General features: G+C 38.1%; 1 protein-coding gene across 1 annotated transcript in view; it reads left to right on the forward strand.

The window, feature by feature from the left end:
* The window catches only part of Abcb5 (ATP-binding cassette, sub-family B (MDR/TAP), member 5), a 95,738-nt gene that overhangs the window by 53,753 nt on the left and 14,757 nt on the right, over positions 1 to 27,228 (forward strand). The window contains exons 19-23 of the mRNA XM_005377366.1: positions 457 to 540; positions 10,976 to 11,179; positions 14,167 to 14,267; positions 15,300 to 15,440; positions 25,936 to 26,092. Coding sequence (XP_005377423.1) covers positions 457 to 540; positions 10,976 to 11,179; positions 14,167 to 14,267; positions 15,300 to 15,440; positions 25,936 to 26,092 — 687 coding nt within the window. The remainder of the gene's footprint in view (positions 1 to 456; positions 541 to 10,975; positions 11,180 to 14,166; positions 14,268 to 15,299; positions 15,441 to 25,935; positions 26,093 to 27,228) is intronic.

The raw sequence follows: 27,228 nt of genomic DNA on the forward strand, positions 1-27,228 counted from the left end.
TAAATGGAATCTGCCTTCCAGTAAATATTTGTGGAGTAATATTACAAACTACCAGATGGTTCTAAATCATTGTTTTCAGCATTTTAGCTTTTTTATTCTGAGACAGGGTATGGCCATGTAGTTAAGGCTGGCCTTAAACAACTATGTAGCCCAGGGTAGCCTCAAACTCAAAGCCATCCTCCTGCCTCAGCCTCCTGAGTTGTACTACGACACCCAGCCACATTGACTCATACAATGTTGTAACATGGCAAGGAATCCAAGCTATTGGGCTTAAATTTTTCAGTTTATTTTAAAATGTAGATGTTTATGAAATAAGAAGAAAAACTCAATTGGTTCACAGTATTTATGAGAATTAAGTACCGGTAAGTGAGAAGGCAAATAAATGTCTTCTAACTACAACAAATCACAAATCAAAGAACGCTTTTGATAACAATATGTGAATTCTCTTTTTCTTAGGATATAGCCTGGTTTGATGATAAAGAAAACAATACAGGAGCCTTAACAACAACATTAGCCACAGATATAGCACAAATTCAAGGGGTATGTATATTGTTTCTATTTATAAACAGGGTACATATATGGCATAAACACATTTATCTGCACACATGTGTCTACGACCATATGTGAGCTATTCTGGGATGACTCCCATCCTTAAGAACACCAGGTGAGTCTCATAGATGATGGGGAACTCTTAGTGAAAGATGTGAGCAAGCCTTTTAAACTTCTGCATTTTAGACTCAAAATGAAGAAACTTTGGCATGTGTATTAGGATAACTAGATGACTAAAAAGTATGGAAAAAATTAGTTACAGAAGAGAACTCATTTAGCAAAAAAGTAACAAAATAAAAGAAAATAATCTACTTCAAAAAATTTAATAGTTTTTCTTTCCCCAGAAAATATAACTTAAAACACTACCTAAACAATGATTCTGAGCTAGTTGTTACATAGATCAAGTTAAACAGATGTGTGGAATCATGACCAATAAGACTCTGTGTTAGCAAAATGTGTGTGTGTCATATGCAAAAGTCAGTTTAAATAAGTATAGGAAGGGGCCGGGCATGGTGGCACATGCCTGTAATCCCAGCACTCAGGAGGCTGAGGTAGGAGGATCGTTGCAAGTTTGAGACCAACCTGGGCTACAAAGTGAGCTCAAGGCCAGCCTGAGCTGTATATTGAGACTCTGTCTCAAAAAGACAAAAATAACTAAATAAATAAGTATAGGGAGGAAGGTAGTGTGTATATAAGAGATAAAGAATAATTTATTAATTTTATTCCAATTATTTTAATAAAATTAACCTTTACATAAATGGAATTTTAACTTAGGAAAAATGTTTTAATTTAAGTGAGAGAATGTTTTCCATCTCTTTGTTAAAATAAGAGAACCAGTAGAGGGGCTGCAAATATAGCTCAGCAGAACAGAGCCTGCCTGGCAAGCATAAGGTCATGAGTTTGATTCCCAGTACCAAAAAAAAAAAAAAAAAGAGAACTAGTAGAGTTGTAGGTGACCCTTTTTCCTTATCGTGCCTATGGGGGAACAAAATATCAATGGCCCACCACTGAATGAAAAAAATCTTACATGTACTTATTGTACAGAGAAATACAGAAATAACTACAGCATTATTACTAGAGCAAGAAATTATCAACTAAAACAAATAATCAGAAATGCGTGATTCTTTTGGAAATTATTTCCACAGGATGTGTGATCCACTCTAATTTTCATAACTTGCCCAACCTTTCTGTTGGATATACATCACCAAGGACAGAGTTACATATTTCAGACCAGAACAAATTGGTTACAGTCATGAATAATTCGCATGTATTCTTGGTTGGGATAAGTAATTTTAGGACAGAGAAAGAAATCAAGAGAAAAGAGGGCATCTTCATCTCTTTCTGAAATTATTAATTTTTAAGGCAAGGCTATAGAATTTCATTAAATAATATTTAAGTTTTAAAATAGGGCTGGGGAGACCATAAATGGAAAAAAAAAAAAAAACTGCTGGATAAAATTTCACTTAACGGGCAAATAAGTGTAGCATTCATCTCCATGACGCTATCTAAATTATTTGAATGATCACATCTAGATTTAGAACTCCAGTGTTCACAACTCTAGGCAGAAATATTAACACCTGTGATTATATGGCTTATTGCCATTCCACAGAACTGGCTGTTTTTTTCTTTTCTGTACTAATGTTTTCTTTTAATATCTATCTTCCAAATCTTTTGAGAGTCTTTTGAGTGAAACAGACATTCTTACCAGCAACTATATAGTTTATATTGAAACGTCTCTTTTAGCAAGTATTTGCTTCATCCAAAAGACCAAATTAGTACTGAAAGCCCAACATTACTGGCCTTACATTCATTAGTTATTTCTAATAAAAGTAATACCATCTCTGATTGAGAGATGTTAAGGAGAGTGGTGCTCAAATTAATAAATACTGAGATCATAATAACTTCTGGGCAAATAAAACCAGTTTCCTTGAATCAGAATGAATAGCTAGAGAATAATGATTGAAATCCTGGGAGATTTTGATCAAAATAACCAAAGAAGATTTTTTAAGAGTGAGACTGAGTCTACTAAAATGTAGTTCACATAAACTTTTATTTTGCCATAGAGGGGTGAAATAATATCCAATTTGAATGGACATTCTATCAAGCAAAGAGTTATTTACTGATCCTATCTGTCCACCTCTTCCTTTCTCAGAAAGATACTTTAGAATAAAGGTGAATCAGAAAATAATTTAGGGATCATACTTCCTACCATAACAACTTAACTAAAGTATATTCCATTTCAGTTTCTTTATCATGTAACTTCAGAGACATTTTATTTTATCAAATATATGTATTATGGTGAATGTTGATAACATAATTCCTCAATAATAATATATCTTAGTTTGAAACCTTTATTAGCCAAAAAGATATGCCTCTGACCATTTTTAGAAGCTCCGATACTTGGAGGGTCATAATGAAAATCTGTATGTGAAATAAAGTCATAGGACAATTTATTTTCTCAATAGCTGAATGAATACACTCAATTTAACTGGCATTGTTTTAGCCCAAGGTAATGGCTTTTTGCCCATACCTCTGTCAACCAACTATTTTATGTGTAATAAGTAGTTTTAATAACAGCATACAACCATTTTAGATCCTTTTGGAAACCAGACTCCACTAAAATTACAAGGTATTATAATTTTTGTACATTTTAGTAACCTTTTCATCACACAAGTCTTGCCTCATTTTGATCCGCAAAAAAAGTGTGTTAACACCACATGACACTATACTACTGACAAACCCAGTGCTGGTGCCAAGAACTCAGAGCTATACCTATGTTGCTCTAAGAAATCATGAAAATTTGTTTCATTTATTAATTTTGAGTCCAGTAACTTAATTAGTTAGAACTGGGATATTATTACCCAGATATTAATGACCTCATTTCTTTTTATGTTTTTTGTGTGTATGCTTGTGACTTAATTTCATTTCACTTTTTGATGTAAGAAAATGTATAAAACAGCATGACACTAGTTTTGGGTTGTAGGGGTTGAGACAGGGTCTTACTGTGCCATCCAGGCTGGCCTTGAACTCACTATGTAGTACAGACTGACCTTAAACTAGTGGCAATCCTCTTGCCTGAGCCTCGAGTGCTAGGATTATAGGCGTGTACCCCCACCCTCAGCCATTTTGATATTATTTTTAATTCAATGAGTATCAGCAGCCATTGAAATAAATTCACTATAGCCTAAATTTGGCATGTAATTAATGTTTTGCTCTAAAGTTTTAGGTTGAATTAATTAAGAAAGATTAGTAAGTCTACCACAAAAACTTATATCCAAAGCCATGATAAATTCAATTATTTTCCACAAAATACATGCTGAAGAATAATGACAATAAATGTTTCCACAAGTTTTGTATATTTGTCCAAATAATTTTTTCTGCTCACAAATATTTTATGACCACCTTTTATAATGAATCTTAGCAATTCCATTTGAAGTTTTGCTGATCTAATTTTAAATTCTTGGAATACATATTTATCTGTAGCTGTTTCACCGAGACTATTCACAGCAACTAACTGTTTAGTCATTTCCAATGCTACAATATTTCCTCAAAAAACCAACTGTGCCAAGCCGCTGTGAACCAGGAAAACTGCTCACAATAATCTACCTATTTTTTTAATTGACAATTGATATTGCTCTCAGCGATTTCATCTTTAAGCAAGTGTTCTTACCAAAGGGGTTATAGTCTCACAAAAGTTGCATAGTCTATTTTGCTCTCAATTTATATTTTAGGTTTCTAGCCAGGCGTGGTGGCACACACCTGCAATCCCAGCACTTGGGAGGCTGAGGCAGGAGGATTCTTGTGAGTTCAAGACCAGCCTGGGCTACAAAGTGAGTTCAAGGCCAGCCTGAACTGCATAGCAAGACCCTGTCTCAAAAAGACAAAAAAGAAAGAAAAATTTAGGTTTCTTCTATAAGATAAATAATGCAGTATCCAAGCTTATCTGTCTGATATATTCCAATTAACATGATGAGTTCAATGTGTACCCAAATGACTCAGGTTTATCCTTTTTAGGGCAGAGTAGTACTCCATATATAGTAGTACTCCATTGTGTATCCTCCATTGGTTTCCTCAAAAAACCAACTGTACTCCATCCTATACCACATTTTCTTTATCCATTCATCTGCTGATGAACATATAGGCCACTTCCATGATTTAGCTATCATGAATTGTGCTGCTATAAATATTGGCATACATGTGTTACTGTAGTATGATATCAGGTTAATAATATCCCTTAGTTATTGCAGGTTGATCCGGTCCACAATCTCCTGAATGAGTGTACAGTGAAGGCTAAATAAAAAGGCAAAATGGAATGATTTCAGGGCTCCAGGAGGATCAAAGCCCCCTCACAGAATTCAAGATTCTTTCAGGGCTAAGACCAAGACCTTCTCTGGGTGGCCTTCATTTATTTATCAGAAGAAGGGAGGGGAGTATTCAAGAAGGGCAGAATCACTCAAGGATTCCTCCAAATAAGGTATTAAATTAATACTTAATAAAGATTAAGTTAATCAACCCAGGAGTGAGAGGCCTGAGGCTACAGTCTTTATCTAGTTGAGATCGGATCCAGGTGTCCTTGCCTGTGATCTTGTCTTATCCTTTGAGGCTTTCCGGCTTCATCCACCATTACAGGCCTTAGTAGGGATTAGTGACTCACAGAGATTCACTTACTATGGGTCCGTTGCCCACTTCCAGACAAACAACCTAGGTTTTGGACAGATTCACAAGTAAACATAAAAAGCCAGTTGGTTAATTTAAGTCCTGCTCAGGGTTGCTTCATAGTGGTCTCCATCAGCATATTTTTTAATTCTTCTGGGAAGATATCTAACAAGGGAATGGGTCAAATAGAATTTCTATTTTTTGTTTATTAAGGAATTCCCATACTAACTTCCACAGTGGTTGTACTAGTTTACATTCATAACAATGGTCTAGAATGGTTCCTTTCTCCCCAGCATTTGTTGTTATTTTACATCTGATGATACTCTTTCTGGAGTAATACACAATCATTATGTTGTTTTAGTTTCCATTTTTCTCATAAACAGTAATGTTTAATATATTTTCAGGTATTTATTGGCTATTTGTACTTCTTCTGAAAAGTATTTATTCATTTCAATTGCCCATTTTTAGTTGGTCATTTATTCTGAGGTAGGGTCTCATTTTGAAGAGTTTTTTTTATATTCTAGGTATTAATCTTCTGTCTAAGATGTGGCTCATAAAGATTTTTTTTTCCGTCCTGTAGGTTGTCTCTTTTCTCTCTTGATTATTTCCCTTCATGCGCAGAAGCTTTTTAATTTGACACAATGCCATATGTTGATTCTTGATTTTATTTCTTGTGCAACTAGGATTAAGTTCAGAAAGTCTTCACCTATGCCTATGACTTCAAGAGTTTTACCTACCTTGTCTTCCAGTAGGTTAAGTGTTTCTGTTTTAATATCTAGGTTTTGAATCATTTTGTCTTAGTTTAACATGTGGTCAGAGATTTGGATCTAGCTTCAGTCTTCTGCTTGTAGATAGCTAGCTTTCCCAGCACAATTTGTTAAAGACACTGTCTTTTCTCCCGCATGTTTTTCACCCCTTTGTGAAAGATCAAGTGACTGGATGTATCCAGGTTATTCCTGTGTCTTCTATTCTTTTTATTTTTGGGGGAGTGCTTTTTTTCTGGTACCAGGGATCGACCTCACAACCTTGCACTTGCCAGGAAGGCGCTGTGCCTCTGAGCTAAATCCCCAGCCCCTGTGTCCTCTATTCTATTCTCTTGGTCTACATGTCTGTTTTTGCACCAGTAACACACTGTTTATATCACTGTACCTTTGTAATATAACTTTAAATCCAGGATTGTGATATCTCCTGATTTGTTCTTGTTATCCAGAACTGCTTTTGCTATTCTGGGTTTTTTTGTTTTTTTGTGGGGTTTTTTTTGGGGGGGGGCATGGTTTTTTTGGTTCCATATGAATTTTAGGATTTTTTTCTTGTTCTTTGAGGAGTATCACTGGTATTTTAATTGAGCTGCATTAAATCTACATATCAATTGTGAGAGAATGGCCATTTTAACCCTGTTGGCTCCGCCTACCCAGGAACAGGAGCTATCTTTCCATTTTCTAACGTCCTCTTCTATCTCCTTTTTAGAGTACTATAGTTTTTATTGTAGAAGGCTTTCACTTCCTTGGTTAGGTTAATCCCTAACTAATTCTCTTGTTCTTACTGTGTGTGGTATCATTTTTCTAAATTCTTTCTCAGTGAGTTCATTATTGGGATGCATTTGATTTTGACAGAATGCAATTGACTTTCATAGTGTTGGTTTTATATCTTGCAACATTGCTGAATTTGGTTATTAATTCCAGGAGTCTTTCAGTGGAATTTTTGAGTTTCGTATGCAAAGGGTCATGTCCTAGTTGGTCATTTTGCAAGATCATTTTGATGATTTGTTGTATTGTGTTTGCCAGTATCTGTTGCAAACTTGTGCATCTATGTTCATTAAAGATACAGGCCTGTAGTTTTCTTTTTAGTTGGGATCTTGTCTGGTGTGAAAGCTGGGTAATTCTAGCTACCAGACATGAATCTGGAAGTATTCCTTCCCTTTCAATTTCATTAAAGAGTTTGAGGGGTATTGGCATTATATCCGCCCTAAAGTTGTTTTAAAATTCTGCACTGCATCCATCGGGTCCCGGGTTTTCTTAGCTGGTGGGTGTTTTAATTCTGCTTCCGTTTCACTTTCTGTTATTAGGTTGGTTCAATTCTGGTGATTCATATGAGTCTAGGTTTTTTTGGGTTTTTTTTTTTTTGGTTTTTCTCCAGTACCAGGAACCGAACTCACAACCTTGCGCTTGCCACGCAGGCGCTTTGCCGCTGAGCTAAATCCCCAGCCCCCTCATCTGAGTCTAGGAATCTGTTAACTTCTTCTAGATTCTCTGGGGTTTTTTTGGAGTACAATTTTTCATATTAGTCATTAATGATCCTCTGGGTTTGGACAGTATCCACAGTGATTTCACCTTTTTCATTTCTAGTTATGATAATATGGGTCTTTTCTCCTCTTCCTTGGGTAAATTTGGCCAAGGGCTTGTCTGTTTTATTTATGCTTTCAAAGAACCAGCTCTTTGATTCATTAATGCTTTGTATCACTTTTTTAGTTTCAATTCTATTATTTTCTACTCTGATCTTTGTGATTTCCCTCCTTGTACATGTTAAGTTTGGGTTTGGACTGCTCTTGTTCTCCTAGTTTCGTGAGGTGCATCACTAGGTTCTTTATTTCAGCTTGCTCTGTTTTTCTAATGTAAGCATTTACAACAATAAATTTCCCCTTAGGACGGCTTTTATTAGGTCCCATAGATTCTTGGACGTTGTATTGGCATTATCATTTAATTCTGTAATTTAGTTTCTTCTTTGATTTCTTCTGTGACTCATTGAGTGTTCAAAAGTGAGGCATTTAGGGGGATGGGGATATAGCTCAGCTGTATAAGCGGTTGCCTGGCAAGCCTGAGGTCATGAGTTCAAGTCCCAATACCAAAAAAAAAAACAACAAAAGTGAGGTATTTAATATCCAGCTATTAGTGAAATTTGTGTGGTTTCTTTTGCAATGATTTCTGCTTTCAATGCACTATGATTTTATAGGATACATGGGATGGTTTTTATTCTTTTGTGTTTATTTAAGCAAGTTTTGTGGACTGGTATGTGGTTTATTTTGAAGAAATTTGTATGCTGCTGAGAATGTATTTTCTGTTATAGCATAGAATACTCTGTAATATCTATTAAGTCTATTTGTTTGAGGGTGTGCTTCAGCTCTGATATTTCTTTGTTAACTGTGTAGTTGATCTGTCTATGAAAGTGGGGTATTGAGATCTCCCACTATGATTGTGTTGTATCTATTTGATCTTTTTATGTCTGGCAGTGTTTATTTCATGAAGTTAAGTGTCTCAGTATTTAGGGCATATATATATTCACAATTGCTATCTCTTCTTGTTGAATTGTTCCCTTAACTGATATGCAGTGACCTTCTTTGTCTCCTGTAATATTAGACTGAAGTTTCCTTTGTCTGAGAATAAAATTCCTACCCCAGATTGCTTTCAGGGTCTTGGTGCATGGAACATTGTTTTTCCTTCTTTGAATTTTAGCCTATAAATTTATTTATGTACTAGATGAGTTTCTTGAATGCAGCAGACCACTGGATTCTGTTTTTGATCCAGTCTGCCAATCTGTGTCTTTTAATTGGTGAGTTGAGGCCATTTATACTTTCTTAGGCCATCCATTCTGCTATATGTACTGTACTTTTCTTATCAAAGTTATATTCCCCAGCTAATTTTTGGTAGCTTAGTAAAAATTGGTATAATCTCTTAGAGAAGCAATTTGACGGTATCTATAAAAAATGAAAATATAAGCCAGGTGTGGTAGCACATGCCTGTAATCCCAGCACTTGGGAGGCTGAGGCAGGGGGATCACTGAGAGTTTGAGACCAGCCTGGGCTACAAAGTGAGCTCACAGCCAGCCCGAACTGCATAGCAAGACCCTGTCTCAAGAAAACAAAAAAAAAAAAAAAAAGAATGTAAATATATACTTAAATATATGATTCCATTTAAGAATATAACATTAGGAAGTTAAACATGTGTACAAAGGTTTTTCACAAAGTTGTTCATTATGGCTTTATTTTTAATCCTGACAAATTGGAAGCATTCAGATATTCATTGAAGAATATTTCATGGTCCAAAAAACAGCTTGCAATATAATGTAAGGGCTAAAAGTAAAATACAAAACTGTATGCACACAGTAATCCAATTTGATGTGTGTGAGTATTTATGTCTAAAAGAATGCAAATTTTAGCATTGTTTAAAATTTTTCTAATTATCATGATTTCAGGATCAGAAGAAAAGATATATATTTTTTTTTATTTTTTTATTTTTTTCCTTTTATTTGAGTCAGGGCATCACTATGTAGTCCAGGCTAGCCTTGAACTTACTCTGTAGCCCAGCCTGGCCTCAAACTCAGGGCAATCTTCCTGCCTCAGCCTTCGAAGTGCTGGAATTATAGGAGTATGCCACTACGCCTGGCTAAAGTATAAATTTCAAAATGCAGTTCCTTGTAACTGTGTTTCTAGGAAAAGAAATTGGGATCCTGATTTTTTTCATGCCAGCAGGAAAGAAACTTAACATTTTACTTTCCTACCTATCATGTGTCCCACTTAAAGACAATATATAAAACATGTATTTCCTTTAAAGCAGTTATGAAGGCAATTTTATTTGAAGCATTTTTAAATTTCTTTCATCTTATCTTGAACTATGATGTTGGCAAGTACTTTTCTATTTTGATATTGCTTCTTCAGATCTTTATATAGTGATACCACTTCATGAACTACAAAAAAGAAAAAAAAGAAATATACAGAAAGTATGCACTGTAGTGAATATCCTTAATCTTTCTGTTCAACACTACTATGATATAGTAGTAGGGTGCTGGCCCTCCAGCAGTGGGGACCAAGGGGCAGGGCCCAGCTTTACATTCAGGTATTTTGAGTTGGGAATCCATTCTTTGCTGCAGCCCAGTGTGGGAGAGTAGAGTCAGAGTAGGATGAGGATGATGTTCTTACAGGGGACAGCATGAGCAGGGTTAGGGTTAGGGTCGGGGTCAGGATTATGTAAGCTAAAATATAGCATTTCCTTCTTTTTTACTCTGTGTGAAACAGAATGTGAAAGTCCTTCATGGATATGATTAATTCAAACCATCCTTTCTAAGCACTTACATTTTAAGTGTATTTCTGTTATGCATGTATGTAAAACTGGAGTCCTCATTCATATTAAAATATTTACTTTCTCATAAAATTCCCAATAAATATAACCACAGCTTTATAAATAGTAAGCAGTAAAAATGCCTAACTAAAGATTTGCTTCATTTTTTTAGTTTTTTTTTTTTTTTTTAGCAGTAACCATGACTCTTCTACTTTTAAACATCAGTTTTTCTCTTCAAGAGTTTGTAAGTTAGGATTGAAGACGTGCTAGTGTGTATGTGTGTGCACCCTGTGTATGTATCACTGAGACAATGAAATGAAACCCTGTAACTTCAACATTTAATGCACTTAATTTGGATTGGAACATGAAGTCCTGCAGAACTGTTCAGAAAGAGCTCTCGGACAGAAGCAACATGTCTTCCTTTAAGTAGGTTATACTTAATTTCAGATTATCTGTTTCGGTCATGCTTCCATAGTTTCCTGTCCTATGGTGTTCCACCAAACTAACCACCAGTTCATGCGGACATCTTAATATTGGACAAAGGGCAAAACATGAACCCTGACTTCTTAAAGTGAGGGCATTTAACAATATATGTCTTATTCAATAAATATAAATTCAAAGTACAGATTTTAAAGCCTACCTTGTTATACAACAAACTATGAGAAATCCTGTAAATTTAAATTAACTGACATTTTTTCTTACAATATGTCCGGTTATAGGCAACGAGTTCAAGGGTTGGTGTCTTAACACAAAACGCAACTAACATGGGACTGTCAGTTATCATCTCCCTTATATACGGCTGGGAGATGACACTCCTGATTCTGATCATTGCTCCAGTCCTTGCTCTAACAGGGATGATCGAAACTGCAGCAGTGACGGGATTTGCCAACAAGGATAAACAAGAACTCAAGCGTGCTGGAAAGGTAAATGAAGGCCGATATTAGTATCATATTGTAAAAGAAAAATAATCATAGTTCTGTCTTTATCATGCATTAACTTCATTACTTAAGAATCTGAAGAGTTGAATAGTTGGGCTGGGGATATAGCTCAGCAGCACAGCACCCACCTGGCAAGTGTGAGGTCCTGAGTTCGACTGCTGGTACCACAAAAAAAAGAAGAATCTGAAGAGTGCTAATGCATATAAAGAGCAGTGTAGGATAGGGTAGAGTAGTTATAGCAATAAGGGCCATCATTCAGACCAGAGCGCCTGGAGTCAAACTGGCCAGGGTAGAATCCACATCCCGTCACTAACAAATGAGTGATATGAGCATGGTGTGTCGACTTTCATGGACTTCAATTTTCTCATCAGTAAAGTGGGAATAACAGCTGGACGTGGTGATGCACACCTGTAATCCCAGCACTCTGGAGGCTGAGGTAGGACAATCACTGTGAATCAGAGTCTATCCTATGCTGCACAGGGAGTTTTTAAGGCCAACCTAAACTACACAGTGAGATCCTATCTCAAAAACAAATTGGGAATAATAATAGAATCCACTTACAGATTCTTACCCAAATCCGTATTATACAAATGAGCATTATTATATACAAAACTGTGCCTAGGAGGCAGTAAGCACTTAACGTCAGCCCTTATTACCATTACTCATCATGGAGAGCTTTCCAGCACGTTGATGCCCCTAATTGTTAGTAATTCTTTAATTGTTAATAATTACATTTCCATCAGCCACTCTTGCAGGTATTTTATTTTCATAAGACATGAAACATAATAGTCATTGAATTCAAAGCCATACACTGACATTAATAATGCCTAAAGTAAGGTTTTAGACACAAGACCCACTTGGATGCTGATCAAGATGAACAACTTATGCACATATTTGGAAAGTTCTCTGGCATATTTAAGCTTCTTGGGATCAACCATGCCCATACAAATAACCCCTGAAGAGTTAAGGAAATACTGAAGATTAAAGGAGACATTATTGCAACACCTATGAACTGAAAGAGATGTTATTTGAGACAACTACTCTCCCAAAGTAGGAATCCTTTATGCATCACTGTCAATTACTCTTGCATGTTCTGCCGGTCCTTTCCCTCGACTGGCAGGGAATACACTACTGTCTCAAGCTGCCTATGCTTGGGTATTAGACAGTCATAGTTTTTTTTGTTTTGATGCTTTTTGTTGTTGCTCTTGGTTTTGCTTATTTATCCTTTGGTGGCCTTCTGACTGACTCTTTTTGGCTTTCAACCTAGTAAGGTCCAAAACCTGTTTCCCATGACAGGTTTTAGAAGCAGCATCATATACACACTAAGTCTTATCTTGAGCATACATCTGAGGCCTTTAAGCTGCTCATCCCGTGAGACAGTTACAAAGATGTTTACCACACTGGTGAACATCCTTTGAATAGGAAAATGACTTTAATATCATTTATAGTCTGTTGCCCAATTTGCCCAATTTCTAAATTAATGAGACATTACTTAGATTTTATTCATCCTACTTCTGTGTGCATGTCATCGCTTTAGCTACACGTGTTCCTTTGACTACTGCAGTGAAGCAAAAACTTTTATAGATGAGTGCACAAACTGTAATCCAAAACCCATTTATTTATCACAAAGTGCCAAGAAATACTGAATGCTGAGGTTTTAGTTTAGAAAAAAAAACTCACAAATTAACATCAACATCTTTCATCTTAAAAGAAAAACAAATAATATATGCCATAGGTTAGCCACTACTGGACTATTACTTAGTATAATATTAGAATAACTTCAAACTTGTCATCAGTATTCCTTTCAAACAGGCATTCTAAGTGCTTTTCCTGTAGTCTTCAATAAGTTAATTTATCAAGGACCAATTTAGAATGTAAAGCCATAAAATATACTGGTTCTTCTTTAGTTGAATCTGTAGATTTGGACAAATTATCAATGTTTCATTTTTAAGACTTTGCATGGATTTATTAGTTTTTTAAGAGTACCCTATTTTCTAAGATTCTGTAGTAAAATTCCTTTCTAAACTGTGACAAATAACCAGAAAGATTTGTTGTTGTTGCTCACTTCTTTTTTATTTTTCCTCAAACAAGTCTTAAGCCATTTTATCTATTTTCCTTGCACACTACAGAATATGTTAAAAATGGAGAATTCTTTAGTTCATTTTGAAATTCATGAGCACTTAAAACAACTGAACATCATACTTGAGAACATAATCCAGGTGTCCTAGCCGTAATCCAGAAATGTAGTTCTCCCCTGCACGTTGTTTTCAAATAATGCGAGATGTCTGGGTGGGGTCCTGTTTACCAGAGTGGACTGCAGCAACAGTTCATAACTAAACACAGAGATGGGAAGTTTGTCTTTCTAGCGACCTGTGTTCGCACATCCAAAAAGTCATTCCAAGCCAGATTCTCCTCCATCTTGAATCCTATGTAATTATACATTCTTTTGGAAAGCTATGTAAATATGGAGAAGCATTAATTATATTTAAATTAAATCTTTTGAAGTTCACAGATATCAAAATGAGAAATGATCTTACCTTATAAAGAATTTTATAGGCACATCACATGATAATGTATTGGAATGTTCCTAGCTGCTCTTTGGTTGACATTTGCATGTCTGTGCTAAAATAAAATAATTATTTACTTGATTCTCTCTACTATCACTTATTTAAATTGTTTCATAATTTATAGAAAGCCCCTTTGCATATAAACATCATGCTCATTAATGTTTGATTGTCCTGCCTGTGGAACCAATTTAAATTGAAATTTGTAAAGATCTGAAGGGAGCTAAACTAAATCTTTTCAAAAGAAATTTTCCTAAAGCATATTATCCTAAAAATAATTTTTATATGTTACTGGGGGGCAGATAAAAGTATTTGCCAGAAAAACTTACTGATTTGACATATTTACTCTGTCCCCATTACAAGTAACTAGAATAAACTACTATGTTATTTCCATACTTTATTTTGCAGATAGCAACTGAAGCTGTGGAGAATATACGTACTATAGTGTCATTAACAAGAGAAAAAGTCTTCGAGCAGATGTATGAAGAGACTCTTCAGACTCAGCACAGGTGACTATGGACTCATCCCAATGCCACCCACCCCACTCTGTCTGTAAATGCAGTGCTCCTCACAGACTTCAGTGGTTTGCCGGCCAATCCCCTGGCTTTCCTAAGAACAAGATATCATAATTTCTGACATGACTTCACCAAGAGGAAACAAAGACAAATCAAGGGGAAGCAGAACTAGGATAACTATATTAGGTCTTCCATGTACTACAGAGTCCGCCATATAAATATATACACACTTTAGCAGTTCACCATACTGATGAGTGTGTGGAAGCCAATGGCCACCACTTGGAGCACCTCTTGTAACTGTAGAGGCCAAAGGCAAACTGTATTAATCTCATGATGTCTCGATGGATTTAGTATTAGAATATTTATACAAGCTTTTCTTTTGCAGATGTATATTTTTTGGTGCATTCTGTATTTACTCTCTCTTACTAAGTGTATATGTTTGTCTTAGCTTTCTGAAATAAGACTGAGAAAACAATATACACAAGAAGGAAAGAATATTCTTTTGCTTTAACATCTCTAGGATAGTTTACATTGTGAAACAAATATATACACAATAAATGTGCTCATTAAACAAGTCTTATCACTTTGACTCAGTGGTGCTTTTTGTATTACTTTGACAGAGACATAGCTTTGTACTCTTTTGAATTCCTGCTTGTGGTCAGCATCACCCTTTAATTGTGACTATTCTATTAATGCAGGATTATGATGATTAGGGAATATTTCTAAATGCCTCTAAACCAAGTACCTTTAACTGTCCTTTCACAGACTGTCCATTTGTTGTAAAGTAAAGAAGGGCAAATTTATTACACTCAACTATACAGTATATATCCATAGAGAAAATATTATATCATTGTCTTCTGTATAATTCTTAGTAGTAAAATAAAAATCACGTCTACTTCAAACCTTAGAAAATAAATATCTACCAAATTTTAACACTTCAAAGACTTCTATACTCATTACTCTACATTTATTAAAGTAACTTTGTGATAATTCATGCCCCATTATTTGGCAAATTGTGCATTTCAGAAATACCTTGAAGAAAGCCCAGATTATTGGAAGCTGTTATGCATTCAGCCATGCCTTTGTATATTTCGCCTATGCAGCAGGATTTCAATTTGGAGCCTATTTAGTTCAAGCTGGACGAATGACACCAGAGGGCATGTTCGTGTAAGTTGTGCAAACACAGAGATTCTGTAAGTGGGTTATATACTGTACATGTTGACAGAAAGGTAATATTTATAGAAGATCATCACTAAACCTCTTAGGTGGGAATGGCATGCTTTGAAAATGTTTTATGACAAATAATTGTATATACTACATACTTAATGGGTACACTATGATGTTTTCACATATGTTTGCACTGTGGAATGACTTAATCAAGCTAATTTTTGTTATTATTAAATAGCTATAAGAACTATAGCATAGCTAATAGTTTTGATACTGATATTATACAAATAATCTGAATTAAACTCCCAAATGAGCCACTTACTGCTTCTGCTTATTACAATTTGGGAATATAAAGGCAAAAAATGTTTTCATGGTATCCATTACAGGTAATCTGTGAGTCTGTGAAATTCCCAGTGTGGAGATGACTTTATTAAGTATGACTGTCTTCAAGGTTGAGTTCTTTGCTAAGCAAACACTCCAAGAAAAAAAATGTATTTGTATATTTATATATGAGTATACATAAAAATATATGAGTGTTTCCCTTCAAAAAGTCACTCTTGGCTGGGCGTGGTAGACTGTAATCCCAGCACTTGGGAGACTGAGGCAGGAGGATCCTTGTGAATTCAAGAACAGCCTGGTCTACAAAGTGAGCTCAAGACCAGCCTGAACTGCGTAGCGAGACCCTGTCTCAAAAAGTCACATTTGGAATTGATTATGATTACCAGTGAAAGTACTTCTTCCCAAAGCATTGGTTAGAGATTATATTTTGGAATTCTATTCACATAGTTATGACTTCTTTTACTTTACAGAAACACCTAATACAACTAACTGAAATAGTAAAACTTGTGGGTGTTAATTCTGAACTTCCTAAACCAGGAAATTTGGTACTTGATACCATAAATGTCATTGCTAAATACTTAGAACTAGAAAAACTCCATACAATGTTTAGCTTTAAAAAGTAAGGGTCAGGGCTGGGGATTTAGCTCAGAGGCAAAAGCACCTGCCTGGCAAGCGCAAGGTCGTGAGTTCGGTTCCTGGTACCGGAGAAAAACCAAAAAAAAAAGAGAAAAAAAAATAAAAATAAAAAAAATAAAAAGTAAGGGTTTTTTTTTTTTTATTTCAACAAAGCCACTTTTCTTGGTTACTTTTCTCTCATTGCTGAGACAAAATACCCAATGCCCAAAATAAGGAAGGAAAGGTTTATCTAGCTCACAGTTTGTGGAGGTTTCAGTCCATACTTGGCTGGCTCCAAGGCAGAGTGGCACATGGCAGAGGGCAACAGATGATGGTGGTGAAAGATAGCAAAGCAACAAGAGCAAAAGTAGGGAATGGCAGAGAAGAGCAAGCCTCTTTCCCTCCCTTATATCATAAGCAGGCTACCCCAACCCGGGAGGCGTGTAGAACTCACATCATCTCCATGCCCTCCTCTTGCACAGGCTCAGGATGAATACAAAGTAAGCACCCTGGCTCCCTGCTGAGTCACATGGTCAACCTTATAAACTTCTCAAATTGACACAATGAACAACATCCCAGAAGGGTAAGGGCATGTCCTTTTCACCCCAAGGTGCAGAACTGCCAAGTCTCTTAGCCAAACCTCTAGACTCTCCAAGTTGACACAATGTATCCACCATAACACCACTAAAACATGCACATCAAAACAAGGACCAGCCTCTTCGGAATGACAAGTGGAAGGTGACACCTGTTCTAACAGCACTGCCATGTGGGAGCACATTAGGGACTCCTGTTTTGGTGCCGCCTCCCAAGTCTCAGGAAGTTCCCTTCTGTATCTCCATTGGCGCCATGTATTTGTACTTTGAGGACATGTGTTCAATATGAGGAAACAGCCAAAAGTAGTTTGAAGCCACATAATTTCAGGAAAACTTGGTATAAATGTTAGTTTCTACTCAAATGAAAGTGTTTTTGTTTATTAAACATGAACTGAGAAAGTATCCTTGCTAGGTACTGAAGAAAACAATCCATATTTCACCAACCCAGTGTTCCAGAATCTTACCTATGTGAAGATTTAGCAGTTTAGCAGGAAGCGGCGCTTAGCAGTTTTTTGAAAGCAAATTTCCTTGTAAAACAGGATATTTGGCCTGGCATGTTGGTATATGCCTGTAATCCCAGTACTCAGGAGGCTCAGGCAGGAGGATCATCATGAGTTTGGGGCCAGCATAGGCTACATAGTGAGTTCAAGACCAGCCGGAACTGCATAGCAAGACTGTCTCAAATACAAATAAATAAATAAATAAATAGGATATCTGTATTTAAAGTTTAAAGTTTCAACAGACAAATGCAGGTTCCTGGCTCTACTGCCCTCCTTACCTCTAAAACAGTGCATAGTAGTGTGTACTGTCACAATTATGGGGTAACCTTGAGCTTCATTATGACCTATAGGCCAGTCTGTCAGATTAGCAAGAAACTGATTTGGAAATTACGTGGACAGAGGCTGGGGATATAGCTCAATGGCATAAGCGCCTGCCTGGCAAGCACAAGGTCCTAAGTTCAATCACCGGTACTGAAAAAAAAAAAAAAAAAGAATTTACATGGACACATAATTTATTCACTTCACAGGCCCCCATTAAAGTAGCCAGGTTCCCCCTTGGTTCTACTGTAATGCAGGCACTGCCAAATTTAAAAGTATTTGTCTTCCAAAAGTTTGTTCACAAATTAATTGCTTCAAGCTCAGAACACGTTTTTCTAAACTTTCATGGCTTTGTAAATCAGGGTGCCAGTCTTTCAGTGTAACTGATCTTGTGTATTTAGCGGAAAGCAAACTAATTAAAAAATCATGCTAATGTAGTGAGTCGGACAATTTCATAAACCCTTACAGAATTGTAACCTATTTTTATTAACTTGTTAGTACCCTTTCTTTGTTCTATCATCATCTAAAGAAAAAGAATTCTTTTCCAGGGCCAGACGTTCCCTTCTCCTAATTTCCTATGTTTCTGCTGTCCTTCGCAGGAAAATCCCAAAGGGTGCCTATTCCCACCCTCACCATCTTCTGATCACCCCGTCTCTCCTAAACTCACTCCAGTCAAGCTTATTTCCACCACACCACCAGAAAGACTCATGGTCAAGGTTGTCACCGACCCTGCTCTACCCACCCTTAGACGGCTGTCCAGCTCTCAGTTCTCCAGTCCCTTACTTGACCTCTCAGTGGTGTCTGACAGCTCCCTCCTGAAGCGTTTTCTCTCCAGGCCCACCTCCCACGTTTCCTTTGCTGGCTCTTGCTTTTCTGCCTGGTTTTGTGTTGTTGAAGGACTTGAGAGCTCTCTGACCTTTCGTCTGCACACCCTCACTGGTGATTTCATCCAGCCTGAAAATTTAAATAACCTGCGTCCTGAAAACGTCTGTATTTTTCCAACCCTGCCCCTGAACATCAGACTCACTCTCCACAACTACCTACTACACACATCCCCTCGGGTACCCAATAACATGTTAGTGTGTCCAAAACAGAATTCATCTGCTCAAAGGTTCTCTTCCCCTAGGACATTAAACTTTTGTGTCTTCTTAAATCTCCAGGGGACTGTTTTTAATAGTACAACCACCATCTATACAGTTGCTCAAACCAAAAGTCTAGGAATTATCCCTCTTGCTTCTCCTGCCCTACAGACTACCATGTCCTGACACAGCTCTAGTTCCAAAATACTTACTACCCTCTCCACTCACACCATGTTTATCCAATCTCCTGCCCAGTTTGACTGGACCAACCCAACAGCCTTCCCACTGATGCCCCTATATACTCTCCTGCTTCCCTGGAATCCATTCCACACAGCACCCACGGGAGCTTCTAACGCACAGATCTAATTGTATTGATGTATTAAAAAATATTGCAATAATTTCCTGTGGAAACTTTAATAAAGCAAAATTCCTTACCATGACCTGAAAGCCCTTCGAAATGAGGCCTCTTCCTTTCTGCTATCTCCCTTGCAAGCTGCTCATCAGTCCCACACTTGAGGTTAAATGTCTGGAACAACTCATTTCAGAGTCTCGGCACTTTCTTTTCCCTGTGCCTGGAGCGACAGATCGTTTCCCCAGGTCTTTGCTGCACTGCCTCCTTCTCACCATGCAGGCTTCCACTCCTAAGTCTACTCCCTATGGGCACCTTTGCTGATCACCTAGCTGGTCCCCTACCAGTCTTCTTTCATCTTTCCCTTAATTTGTCTTACTACATATGATGTTAACTTGTTTGTATTTGTACTTATTAAATTCACAGGCTGAGAACAGGTCTCAGTCTGTCTTATTGACTGATGTTTCCTCAAAGCCAAAAACCAAAGGTTGGCATGGCACATTGTAAGGACACAGTAAATATTCACTGAATGAATAACAGAATCAAAAATAAAGGGAAGGGCTGGGGATTTGGCTCAGTGGCACAGCGCCTGCCTGGCAAGCGCGAAGTCATCAGTTCAATTCCCGGTACCTGAAAATAAATAAATAAATAAAGGGAAAGGGCTGGAGCCACAGCTCAGTGGTATAATCCTTGCCTACCATTCATAAGACCCTGAATTCAAGCCTCAGCATGGCACAAAATAATTAATTAACTAGGTAGCTTAAGGGGAAAATTTGGAATAGTGCATATTTAGGCAGACAGGTCATTCCTAGAAACATGCCTCCAGAGTCAGCTTCATATGGCTTCTGTTTATTTATAGATTTTTTTCTTCCTTTCTCCACCCACACATCTAATATAGTATGCCTTGGAAGAAAGACTGGAACTGTTGCCACTTATGTAAAAATGTGATCTGCATAAGTAGGAATACACTTCATACTGAGATTTTAGGTTAAAACTAAGCAAAGAATTTTCTCCAAGAATGATGCCATTTCAAAATTATGCCAATCACTCTTATTTAACTGATACATAAAAATTATAATAGCCAGGCATGGTGGTGCACGCCTGTAATCCCAGCACTCAGGAGGCTGAGGCAGGAGGATTGTTTCAAGCTCAAGACCAGCCTGGGCTACAAAGTGAGCTCAAGGCCAGCCTGAACTGCATAGCAAGGCCCTGTCTCAAAAAGACACAGAAAAAAAAATTATACATATTAGTGGAGTACCGATCATTATCTTCCCATTTCCTCTCCCCTTGCTAACATATTCACTCTACTCCCTGGGAACCAGGTTTGTTTCAAATGTAATGTTGGTTCACTGTTGGTGCACCGTTCAGAAAGAAACAGAAATGTACAGAGAGAATGCTCTGCCCCTTCAAGCCCCTCCCTGGGGCCAGGCTAGGCCCAGATGCCTCATCTGCTGTTACCAGCTCTAGACAGAGTCACCATGGACAGGACAGCCCCGGCTCCCATGCCACACCTGTGGCCACCAGTGTCACCTCAGTGTGTCAGACCCTGAGCCCACAGCTCACTACACCAGAACAACATGACCTAGGACCGAGGCTCACACTGTGAGGGGCTGCTTATTGCTGAGGGCGACTCATAGCATAAGAACCAGCCACATCCGTGATGCTAGCTGAAACAGAGTCCCATGGACTGGGGCTGTGTGCCAATAGGATCTGCCCCGTGTTGGGTTTCAGCAGCCCAGCACTGAGCTCCAGGGCAAAGTCATGTACTTACTACCCTGTCCTTCCCCCAGCGAGAGGGGCCTTCTACCACCCTGTGATTCCCGAGGCTGGAGCAGTGTTGGTCACAAAAGTCTGCTGCCACCTGCGCTGATGCTAAGGTAGATTGTGCCTGAGTCGCATGACCTCAGGGACCTGCATAGTTTCAGGTTGACTGCGGCCCTCACCACAGCTGGTGGTCTTGTAGGCAGATACACAGTCCATCCCATGGAGTCTGAGTCTCTGCCTGGGGCCAGGTGGGTTCTAGAGCCCCATCTGTGAGCATTCACCTGGCTAAAGCTGTACTGCTGGAGGGCAGCCGATGGGTGAAAGAGGCAGTCCCTTAGCCGCCAAGGCTGGTGCTGAACGGACTTAGTCATCCCTGAGTCTCACCGCAGCAGGAGCCTGCGTGGGCTCTGGAGGAGAGCAAGTGCACCTCCAAGTCTGGAAATGACGCGGCCAGAACTTGAGTCTGTCCCTCTGGTGCTCAGGGCCAGGCTAGAGGCTCCATCTGCGAGCTCTAGCAGGGCTTGTGTGTAGTACTTCTCTTTCCACCAGGGGCTGAATCTCCCTGCAGCGGCCCTGGCCCTGAGCTCTGAGATCAAGCCCTGCGTCAGCTTCTGTGCCCTGCTCCCCAGAGGGTGGAGCCAGGGTCCTGCTGCTACCTGCCTAACGCAACTCTAGGTGCCCATTCCACTGGCGTAGGGGTCATGGGGCTACGCCAGGCACTGGGTTTTACCACAGCAGGCCTGGTACTGGCTTTCAGGCCTAGGCCTGGACTTCATTCTTTCTGCTTCACCCACAGTGCAGGCATCTCTCTCCTTCTGGGCTGCTTGCAGGCAGGGAGGGGTGATTTTGGCAATTCTTCCCTTGTCTTCTTCAAGGAGTCTGGTTTTGTTCTGTTTTGTTTTGTTTTGTTTTGTTTTGTTTTGTTTGTTTTGTTTTATTGTACTGAAAACAAGCCCTATGGTCTCTTTCTTGAATTCCTTAGCTCATGTGAAGGTAGTCTGGTGCATGGACAGCTGTTCAACTTGGGGTGTGTGTAGAGAGACATCACCACATAACCTTTCTCAGCCAGCACCTTCCTTGCCCATGACTCCGTCAGGATGTTTCCCAAAAGGAGCTTCCCAAGGCTGCCAACCATCCATCGTTTACCATAATCACTGTAACAGCAAACCCTGAGTGCAATTTTACTCACTGTTAAAGACGTATCATGCGTTATTATTTACTTACTCCTCTGAACTACTCTGTGAAATAGTCTCAGGTTACAGACGGGAAAAATTAAAACTCAAAGAGGTTACTTGCTTAAGGTCACCTAACTAACAAGTAGCAAAGCACAAAATTCACTCGCATGACTCCATATACCAGAGGCTTTTTAGTAGATATTTATTACTAATTCTGTAGCCAAACCTTCATAGAACATTTCTGAAAAGTTACCTTTTAAATAATTCTTGCTCAGTTTTCTATTTAAATACCCAGAGCTAGACTGAATCTTATTATAAGTGGAATTGCTAACTTGCTTTACATTATTTTATGGCTCTACATTATAAGCAAATCAAAAGGCCTCAATACAAAAATTTCTCCTCCTGCTGGCCTATTACCTTCACTGAATTTCTTTAATTAAATTCACTAGAACAGGTCATCTTTTAGTGACACGAGCATTTTAGCTGTCACAACATACGCGGACCATTAATGTAATGATTGATGATAACATCACCTTGGTATTTCCCAGTGCCCCAAGGGAAGGAAGAAACAGGACGCTGTCTGAGTTGGGGCAGTAATTAGTATCAGTTTTATCTGAGTGTCATTCAAACAGCTTACAGCCGCGTGGCGCACACCTGTAATGCTGCACTCTGGGAGGCTGAGGCAGGAATATTGCAGATTTGAGCGCAGCCTGGGTGACTGAGCAATTTAGCAAGACCCCGTCTCAAAGGTAAAAAATTAAAAACTAGAAAGGGCTGGGGATTTAGCTCAGTGCCAAGGTCCTGGGTTCAATATCCAGTACCATGAAAAAAAAAAAATTATAGAGCAAACATACCCGTGCTATTACAATATGGACAAAAGAGATCTCTGGGGGAAAAAAGGGAAAAGGGCCCAGTACTGTCTTCAACTCCAAACCTCCAGTCTTCTTAGAGACCCAGTGTGAATCCTGCTGCCTTTGAGACATACCAAATTATACCCCGCCTAGTGCCTGCCAGAATACACGGTGACACAGAGCTTTTCTAATCAACTACCTGAATGGAAGAGGTTTACAAAACAGAAAAAAGAAGAGGAAAAGCTTCCCAGGACGTGCATATGCCTATAATCCCAGCATGCAGGAGGCTGAGGCAGGAGTTCGAAGCCAGCCTGGGCTACATAGTGAACTCAAGGCCAGCCTAAACTCTATAGTGGGACCTGGTCTCAAAAACAAAAAACAAAACACGACAAAAACCTCCCTCTACCTGGAATCCTAGTAGGATTCTACTTAGTTCTTTTTAGGTAAAAACCACTTTGTGCTAGTCTCTAACAAATGAATTCCCAAATACTCAGTCTAAAAACTAGTTAAAAATGTGCATGGTTGGAGCTCACTCCGGAACCATACCTATTCCAATTTGTAAATCCGGTGTAGGGGCCAGGAATCTGCTTCTATCTCAGACAGTTCTCTGAAATGAGCATTTAGAATTAAGTGATGCCATTTACTCCTGTCTCATTTTGCCTCAGCTCTGTTAGGCTAGTTTCTGCTTGCTTTTGCTAGTTTCTGACTTGATGGGGGGGTTTTGAGGTCTTTTTCTTTGGTTGGTTGGTTTTTTGGTCCCGGGAATCGAACTCAGGACCTTGTGCTTGCCAGGCAGGTGCTTGTGCCCCTGAGCTATATCTCCGGCCCATTCCTGTTTGCAATATAATCCAGAAACTACCTGTGCCCCAGAGAGATTTCTCTATATGTCACTTCAGGGCCATCTTCTGTCTCCCTGAGTGACCTCCTTCTTTGCTGTACTATTGGGAAAGAAGCTAAGTACAGCAGATCGGCAAGAGAGAACCAAAACATTATGTTACCATACAGTGATAATAAAAGCTACAGCTTTGAAAAACTGACTGAGAAACAAGCAGGCAGCCCATATACTGGTGGGCTGGTCTTCCTGAAATCTAAGCGTACTTACTGATAGGAATTCATTTCAAAATTTCAATATTAAATGTGATTATTGGCCAAAAAAGCATTGTAGGTGAATTTTTAATGAATTTTTAATAGTTGATACCTTGCAATAATAAGGGATGCAAGGAAGCACACTAGGTCCTCACCTTCATCTTTACTCTTGGCAACAGCATGGAAAACTTTTGGGTATCATTATTATTAGGAAAACACTCTTAGCTCACCAAAGCAAACAGGAAAGCCTTCTCCTCCTGTCCATTGCCGTGACAGCCACCTGACTGCTGTCTGGCTCCTCCCACAGACCATCAGAAAGAGAGGAGGATAAGCTCTGGACATTGATGCCTCATACTTAAAATTATTAGCTTAAGGGTAGGAAATTTTAGGACAGGTAGATATTTTGACACAGCTCAAATCACAGGAGCTGTTTTCTCAGTTGTTGGTTTTAGAGAAGTTCTACCCTATACATTTAGAACTCAAGGGGCTGGGGATTTAGCTCAGCAGCACAGTGCCTGCCTGGCAAGCACAAGGTCATGAGTTCAATCCCCGGTACCGGAAAAAAAAAAACTAGAACTCAGGTCTCCAGATTCATAATCCAGCTATGTTCGCATTTTACTTGCTGACCCTGGAATCAGACAGACTTAAATCTCAGCCAGAGTTCACTCTGCATTAAAAATAAATTTTTAGTAAACCCTGTACAAACTCAACAACCACATCTGATGTTTATAGCTAGATACCAAGTATTTTGAATGGCATTTTGAGCTTTAAATAATTTATCAAAATGTTAGTATAAAAATGCTTTAAATAGGATCTGTTGACTCTAATCATTTTAGCATCAGACATCCCTATAAACTAGTTGCTTTTCTATATTATATTTGATAATTATAAAACCAACAAAAGTCAGGATCTGAGGTCTAGGTCCATGAAGAGATGACAATGTTCACCCTTTGACAGATTCTTCTGAGTAAGAAATTCAGAAGGAGCCCAAAAGTGTTCAAAATTCTGGGATCCAAAGGGTGAACAAGCAGGTAGTCTCCCTAAGGTCCTTTGATTGCCTGGTATGTAAGTATTGGCAGTGAAATGTGTCCATTTTTAGCTGGATTGGACTTCTAGCTGACTGTGATATGTATTGCCGTTGCATTGTAGTACAGTACTATCTTGTCTAAAGCAAAATATTTAACCATGGTCATGCAATACCTTGAATATTCTGTATGCTTCCAAACATCATTACTTACTTACCGTTACTACTTACCATCTTATAATGAACATGTGAAACTGGGATCATGATCTACACCAAACCCACAAGATCAAAGCTTTTCTTCCAGCCTTAGCTGCAGTATATTTTAGTGAGATTTTGTTTGGGGACCTTAAGAAAATACAATCCCTATGCTTTGCTCTCTAAACAGTATAGCACACCAGGCAGATAATCGTTTAGCTTCAGTTATCTGTTCTAACTGCATTATATGCAAAAAAGAAAGAAGGAACTTACTTCTTATCTATTGTGTTGGTGTAGATATTACCATTGCGCTCATTCTTCCTATTGTCAATTGAGTTCTCTGTAAAATCTCCAAGCAAACAAGCCTTACATTAAGGTGGCTATGATGTTTTATACTCACTGGCTGGAATCTTTGATCTGTGTCTCTAATCAGAGGAGAAATTCTTAAGATTACCCAAGCTCCAAAGGTTATTTTGGTGTACAGAGTACACATTAGTAGCACTGTCTGACCTAAAAGGTTATATTCCTGTGCCTGTTTTTTCCTTTACTTTTAAAGCTTTACTGTTTTTAAATGGACCTAAGATTCAAATGCTTTATCTTTTGATAGTGTTTTTACTGCAATTGCCTATGGAGCTATGGCCATTGGAGAAACACTTGTCTTCGCACCTGAATATTCCAAAGCCAAATCTGGAGCTGCACATCTGTTTGCTTTGTTGGAAAAGAAACCGACTATAGACAGCTACAGTCAAAAAGGGAAAAAACCTGTAAGCACAACTGTGATTTAAGTGTCCACTTATTACATGATGAAATTATTTAACTCCGCAAAAGATAGTTCTAGTACCATAAGGAGTTAAAAGTTTGTATAAAAGAATTTTATGACTACAAAGAAGGAAGGGGGGTCTTGTCTTCATCAGACTTTCACCTCTATATTAAAAATATACACCTTTAATTTATTTGCTTGATCCCATGAGAGTATTCTTAAACAAAGAATTGCTTCATATATTGAAATATATTCAGACAGCAACAGTTTTAGTGTGGGGTGGAGATTTATATTAGATTTTATGCATTTTTCCTCTGATAATATATGCAAGTAAGTAATGTCCTATTGCTACTTTTTAATAAAAAAAAATCTACAAACATAAGAGGAAAAAAGGGAACTATATTTGTTAAATTGACATACACATAAATTTACACACAAACTCTAAGAGGCTGTGAATATTAAAAGAGAAATAATAGGGAATTAAATAATTTTAAAATAAGCTTCTCAATAAGTCTTGCATAACACATATATTCAACCTTAAGACCTTTCTAAACATTTTAAATTTAAAAACAGGAACAGCTATTAAGTATATATTTAAAGTTTTTCCATTTACAACTATTTCTGTAGAATTTTAATAGATTTTCATGTATGACAGTTTAAAACAAAGCAATATCAAAGATCTACATAATTATTAAAAGGAATACTCATTGTTATGACAGAAATAAAAAGATCTTGAAATTCTCAAAACTAGGCCAGGTTTGGTGGCGCACACCTATAATCCCAGTACAGGGGAGGCTGAGGCAGAAGAATGACTGCGAGTTCGAGACCAGACTGGGCTACAAAGTCAGCTCAAGGCCAGCCTGAACTGCATAATGAGATCCTATCTCAAAAAAAAAAAAAAAAAAAAAAAAAGAAAGAAAGAAATTCTCAAAACTAAATGCTCAACATATATCACTATCAAAATAAGATTTCATACCTGTTTATTGGAAAATAAAAGATATAAAAAGTAGGGCTGGGGATATAGCTCAGTGGCATAAGTGCCTGCCTGGCAAGTGCAAGGTTCTGAGTTCGAATCCCAGTACCAAAAAAAAAAATTAACAAGATATAAAAAGTATTTTTTACCTTGGGATTTGTATGTAT

The sequence above is a fragment of the Chinchilla lanigera genome, unplaced genomic scaffold (assembly GCF_000276665.1).
Source record: "Chinchilla lanigera isolate Chin_1 unplaced genomic scaffold, ChiLan1.0 scaffold00009, whole genome shotgun sequence".
Classification (NCBI taxonomy): Eukaryota; Metazoa; Chordata; class Mammalia; order Rodentia; family Chinchillidae; genus Chinchilla; species Chinchilla lanigera.